This window comes from Zea mays, chromosome 3, assembly GCF_902167145.1.
Source record: "Zea mays cultivar B73 chromosome 3, Zm-B73-REFERENCE-NAM-5.0, whole genome shotgun sequence".
In the NCBI taxonomy this organism is placed as follows: domain Eukaryota; kingdom Viridiplantae; phylum Streptophyta; class Magnoliopsida; order Poales; family Poaceae; genus Zea; species Zea mays.
The window spans coordinates 141533978-141540502 of record NC_050098.1 but is presented as its reverse complement, the minus strand read 5'-3'; the positions used below and the strand labels follow the sequence as shown (position 1 = coordinate 141540502).

At 41.6% G+C, this 6525-nt stretch overlaps 1 protein-coding gene across 1 annotated transcript; it reads right to left on the bottom strand.

Moving 5' to 3' along the window:
* Positions 1-273: 273 nt before the first annotated feature.
* LOC100274791 (Transmembrane 9 superfamily member 1) lies at positions 274-6013 on the bottom strand. The gene is made up of 12 exons (NM_001320176.1): positions 5789-6013; positions 3610-3802; positions 3390-3494; positions 3239-3256; positions 3064-3152; positions 2827-2979; positions 2580-2714; positions 2148-2314; positions 1743-1837; positions 1171-1544; positions 658-931; positions 274-565 (listed from the first exon to the last, which is right to left on the bottom strand). The coding sequence occupies exons 1-12, from the start codon at positions 5894-5896 to the stop codon at positions 498-500; spliced, it is 1779 nt and encodes a 592-aa protein (NP_001307105.1). The 5' UTR covers positions 5897-6013; the 3' UTR covers positions 274-497.
* Between the last annotated feature and the right edge of the window lie 512 nt (positions 6014-6525).

The window sequence follows — 6525 nt, the reverse complement described above, 5'->3', positions numbered from 1 at the left end:
AGGGTTGGCAAAGGCATCAGGAGCGCAATCTCAAGAGCAATCAGCATCAGGAGCGCAATCTCAAGAGCGATTGCTGCACGAGCAAAGGGGAGAGGGGACGCACGCAGGCCTACTGATGAAACAGACGATACAGATAGATTGAAGGAAGGCATAACAACAAGACCAGAGGAAGGAGCCTACCCCTTGTTGCCTTAATTAGTAGAGCGCCGCACGAACATTCACTGATTACATCCTACCGAATAAAGTAACAGAAACAAAAAAAAAAGAGAATGATGAACACAGGTGCTCCAGACTAATGCTCGACTATCACAGGTATACATTGCGAGGACGATCTCGCAGGAATAAGCAGGCAAACAAAAATGCGTATAACAACGAACAAAGGGGAGCAAGTCCTCAGCAGTTCCAAAATCAGGGTCTACCATTAAAATCCATTTTTTTAGGCCATGCCTCCTGACAATACATATGATTTTTCTGTTGCTAGCTTAAGCAGCAGGGATTTAATCACATTTGATATTCCTGTAGATTCTCCTTACAAAAAGGGTTGACCCTAGATAGCCAATAGCTCCTGGAATCACCAAACAAAAGACGACAGGTCAGAGACCAAAAACAGTCACATCTATTGCCAAGGCATGATCTTTGGTTGAAAGGCGATCTTACCACAAAGTATGCCTAGGCCAAGGCAGAACATCAGCGTGTAGCCGAAATAGAAACTTGTCTGGAAGAAGCCTGACATCTTTGTCTTCACATGGTAGTAGTAGATGGAGTACAGATACACGTACAGAGCGGTTGAGGCTGCAGAAGAAAACGACGTCCATTGCCAATGGTAGTTCTCGGCGTTCAGCAAGAAATAAGTACCCACAATAGTGACGCAGATGGTGACTATAAGAAGGATGACAAAGACCAGCAACATGAAGCCATAGACATAATACACCTGCAAAGAATCCCGCAAAATCGTGTCAATGTTGCAAACTTGGTCAGATCAAGATTGCAAATATGGTTCAGATAAAGCGATGGAGAAATGGACTATGAAGCATAGACATCCTTTGGAATCACCAGAGGAAATTCAAAAAAAAAAAAACCAAACATGCACAACGTACAGTACAGGAGCACAGTGAGCAATGTCAAGGTCTCAAGGAGGTCAAAACTGTAAAAAAGCATTTGCTTGTTTACCTTATAGTTCCAGAATGATGTGAACACAAAGTACATCTCAATGAAGATGCTACCGAAGGGAAGCAGGCCACCCATCAATGAGATGACAGAAGGTGTAAGGTACCACTTCTTCTCAGGAATAGGCCGTGGAATAGTCTTTACTCGGCAGGGATTGTTAGGAGCTCCACTCCAGTTCCTACCAACGACAGTTCCCAAAAGCACCAAGGGAAAGGAGATGAAAGCCCAAAGTACAAACATGACAACCATTGTTCCAAATGGTATTGCTGCTAATGAGCGGTAGAAAATAGCAATTGTATTCAGCGCGAAGCCAATTGAGAAACACAAGAACGGAAACAGGGACGCTGTAAGAACCATCGCTTTAATCCAGTTTTTGCCTGCCATGAATTCAAGAAGCATTTGATAAGCCTTAAATTGTGAGGTACTGAGGTAAGGATATTCCATACATGATAATTTAAACTGTACTCTTTTTGAAGGAGAAGACCATGAAGGGACTATATGGAAACAGAGATTGCAAAGAAACTGAATTGTGCAAACAAACATGAGAATTAATAGAAAATTGTGCAGAACCATACCACCATTCCTTGAGTAAAGACCACCACTAACATATCCAGAAATAAAAGATGTAAGAGCATAGCACACAATGAAGGTTGTGATGATAGCCCCTCGCCTGACAAACACCATCCAATTGAAGTTAGCGAAAAACACTGTGTAAAGGATTATGCTTCTGCTTAAATTGTTCAAATGTGTTGAAGAAATAATCTGTATTATAACTGATCACGTTGGTTTGAAAGGGTAGTCCCTTACGAAGTGTGCGGTGGATCTCCCACCAACAAAAATTAAATAATACATATAGTCCTATACCATGTATTGTGCATTATTTATATGTTTTTCTGCGAATGAACTATTGGTCGCTCAGATATTTCAAGCTATATGTTGTGCATGCAAGGAGGACTGAAAAGAGTGTATGTTGAGTGTACCCAATGTATAGCATGCCAACGATGGCCAAAACGATCACAAGTAGGATAAGAGCTGCCAATTGGGTACCGATACCAACAAGTGCAGAAAGAAACATCAAACTTTGGGGAGGCCGAAATACATCGCCATGGACAAGCTTCCATCCTGATTCCTCATTAACATCTCTCTCCTAAAAAGGTAATATCAATATATCATAACTTAAGCAACAATGGAGTGCAGAAGCCAGCAAAATCTAGTGAAAATGTTTCTCTAACTATTAAGGCATGTTTGGTTTCCTAGCTAAGGCGCCACAATCTGCCTAACCTTAGTCGCTCGAATTGAAGAATTAAGGTTAGGCAGAAAAGTTAGGCACGTTGTGGCGTCTTAGGTAGCAAACCAAACAGCCCCTTAATCATACAGTTAAACAGTAAGTACACCAGAATTCAGATCCTCACCAGGGACTCTAGATCATCATCTTCACGAGCATATTTGGCATAATCGTTTCTCAAAGTCCGCATCAATATCATCGAAACCAAACCAGTTAGGAAAATAACCATCATGAAAGAGTTGAAAATGGAGAACCAGTGAATCTGGAAATGAGAAATATGAACAGAGCTTAGGACTTCTAATAGCTAGTTAAAAGGGAAGGTACAGCTGAACAGAAACTAGGAAGTTGTCGGTTGTCTACAAACAAAGTATCACCTGGTGTTCAAAGAAAGGATAGTCCAGGTACACTTCAAAACGGCGTGCAAATGACACATCAGTCGCTACCCACTTCACTGAATATGTCATTTCCAATTTCTTACCATCTTCAAGAAGCGTAGGAGACTCTTGGGTGAGATTTACATGAATTATCTAACACAAAAAACACATCAGATCATGTTATTAGCTACATCCAAATTATTGTGTTAACGTTCTGAAAAAAACAATATAGCATACCCTGTTATCATTGTATTTAACAAGGATGTTCTTGTGCGTGTAAAGATAATGCTTGTTTTCACTGTTCTTGTCAGTCTCCCCAACAAAACCTGTTCAAAACATGTGGAAACTATCATACAAGGCAAAACAGGTAGACACATTGAGAAAAGAAAATACTATATTGAGAAGAACATACCCCAAAGAGGCAGATCGTCTAGAAGAATTTGGCAGCAGGCAACAAAAAGTAATTTACCCACAAAGATGAAAAACAATGTCAGAAATAAGAAATACACCACAAATTATCATAATGCTATAGAGCATGATGGATCAAAGGTGGACCTACATACCTATAAAAAATTCAAACCAATATGAGCTTTCAATGGCATCAGCAAACTGCTGGACCTTTTTAGCATCTAGCTCAAGTGTACAAATGAAGCCCTTCTCCACGTTTTCTAGACCAAAGTAACATTTATACAGGCAGTAAGACGAAAAAGTTATACTTGTTAGATCAGCTTTCTAATAAACACTAAATAGAAACAAGGAAGAAATGAGAACAATATGGCATACTTAAGAACTTTATTTCAAGCTGACTATCAATCAGCTCATTTCCACCCAGGACCTCTCCAAGACCACCCCATTTATGTGTAGGGTTCTCAGACGGTTGACAAAATGGAAGGCTGTAGTAGTTGTAAGTTTCTTGAGGATTGTTGTAAGGGCCAACTTTATTCACCCAAAGCTTAACTGGCTCTTCAGTTTTGTACTGCATTAAGAAGCATTGAAAGGGATGAGAAATTTTGAGTACGGAACATATTTGCACAGCATGTAGGAAGCATAAGGAAAACAACATTCAAGCAGCAATCACAAGTAAAATCTGCCAGGTACTGCGAATGATCTCTGCTTCAAATTTCTGTGGTGATTTATTTATCAGGAATTGACAGATTGATATTTAGTTGTAACGTTCTGTCTAGATTTAGACACAAGAAGACATTGGGCTATTAGTAATTATTCCTGATAACAGCTGTCATTGAGACTTCTTAAGTTATAGAAAACAATTTCTTTGTTTGTCGTAAGCACTCAAGAATGACAGCATTAATTGCAGCATCTTAAATACTGATAAAGATTCTTCTAGCTTGTAAGATATTTCCACATTTTGGTCTTTTATCAATTTAAAACAAAACATCCAAATTTTAGATTGTGTACAAACTAAATAGTTTGTCTTTCTTCAAATAGAAGTCAAGTGCTAGCATAAATTGTCTAAACTTCAGACTACATTGAACAAGTTAGTTATAGCGGTTGAGAAGCTACATGATAGATGCCATTGTGAATTATGATGTGATCCATTTGGCAAGATAAAACTTGACCTGCGGAGAGTAAGACAGTCCCCGAGTATTGTATTAAGAAGAAGACCTTCTCACACAGGTCGAGAAAACCCTCGAACCCCTGCCCCACCCATACACAGCGGCATCGAAGCCCATGTGAGAATGACCGCGACCAGGGCCGAGCATTAGACCTGTGCTTTGGCGTGGGACAAAAAAGGGGATTTTTTTTAACCACGGCCTGAAATTCGCTCCTACGGAGAGTCGTACACAGGACCTGAGGAGTGCTACTCAAACCACCTAACCAATTCAGCTAGAGGCCCTTTCATTACATTTGGCAGGATAGCAAAGTAACTAAGATAAAATGTAGTGGTCCTCAGTCCTGAGTTCCTGACATTAGTAAGCTATCAGTGACAATGCAACATCATTAACTGTTACATCAGTGCTGTATTATGCTCAGTCAGCAAGATGTAGTTTGGTTGTACAGGTGCCTAACTAGGGTAAAGCTTTTCCCACCTATCCTATATAACATGATGCCCTAATAATTAGCAACATTTGCAGCGAGACATAAAAAGGTTAAGGATGTTGGAACCAGTGTGATATCGAGCATAATTTTATGCAAATTGAGTTAAAACAGCTAGAAGAAAGTTTTTATGCTTGCAATAAAAAATTCCAAGACACATCAATATTAAGATCGATTCAACAAAGGTAAAGGTGAGGGGTGCACATATTAGCCTGTGGGGCATTCTTGTTGCACAAATATAAAATCCGAATGGGCATTGAAGCAATTCTGATCAAACAGATCTACAGATTCAGGACAGCACACAACATGTAGGGTGCATTATTATTGACAGAGAGCATAACACAAAACAGAACTACAATATGCAATCGAAGGTAGGCGAATTGCATGAGCAAGTTATACATTTTTCCTTCACGAAATAGACACACACACACAATACAGAGTCAATACAAGTGTCCTAAACCCCGAAGGTACAAGATTTTTTCCTTAGCAACACTAATATCAATATTCCCATGCATCACAATCCGGAGCATGAGGAAACACCGCAGCCATCTATACTCAAAATTCAAAACACAATGAGCTATTAAGCTTTCCTCCAAAAGTGCCAGCATCCCTATTTACCAGCACTGCCACATTAATCAATACTGATCTAAGCCGTAACCCTCCTTTAAACGCGTCCTCGACTGTCGAACACCAAGAACTCTCTCGTCGCATCCGCCCCAAGTCCCCAACCGAACTTCACATTAGAACAACCCCGAGAGAGGGGCCGGCGCCACCAACCCAGCAACGCGAGATCCGACCGACGAGGCGGTCCAGATCCAGCGCGGTTCGAGAGATTAACCGGGATGGGTGCGAGCTGTGACTTGGATCCGTGGCAGGGAGAGGCCGCGTGGGAGTCGTGGGCACGCACCTTGTGGTCGGACTCGGAAGCGGAGGCGAGCGCGAGCAGGGCAGCGAGGGCAAGGGCGATGCCGAGCATGAGGTAGCGGCCGCGGCCGCCGACGGTGGAGGGGAGCATGCCGCCGCCGACGGCGAGATCTGGAGAGCAGGAGGACACAAGAGTGTCGCGGTCGCGAGCCTTGGGGTTCGGCGCTCGGGTTGGTCCGAGACGGCGTGGGTCACGAGCCCAGCAGCTGCCTGGAAGGTAAAATCCCGTATCGACCGGTGCGGTGTGTATCCATTTTCCCTGGTCGTTTATCGTATTTTCAGTAAGAAATCGGAGACAGAAAAAATACGATAATAAAAATCTAAAATCTCTTGCCGAAACAGAAAAATCTAAAATCTCTTGCCAAACAGAGAAGGTGATTTTCTGACCGTATCTTCTGTTTCTATGTTTTCGAAAAAATATTGTCGGATACTCGGAGCTTCCGATTGGCCATTTGTCAAAAAGTCGAGGGCTCGAGGCCTCTAGCCTCCCGAGTCCTTTCTGCAAAATGTTAAAAAAAAATTACCCCTAAAAACTGATTATTAGAAGTAGGCTAAAAAATTTTAAGATTTATTGGGTATCATAATTAGTGGTATTCAGATTATGCTATTAAACATGTTTAACATCTAAGTACCGAAAAATCGGAAAACACGTTCCCGTGGTTTAGCAGGGTTGAATCACGATTTCCCCAATACCCCGCTCAACAGTTGCTCAAAATTACG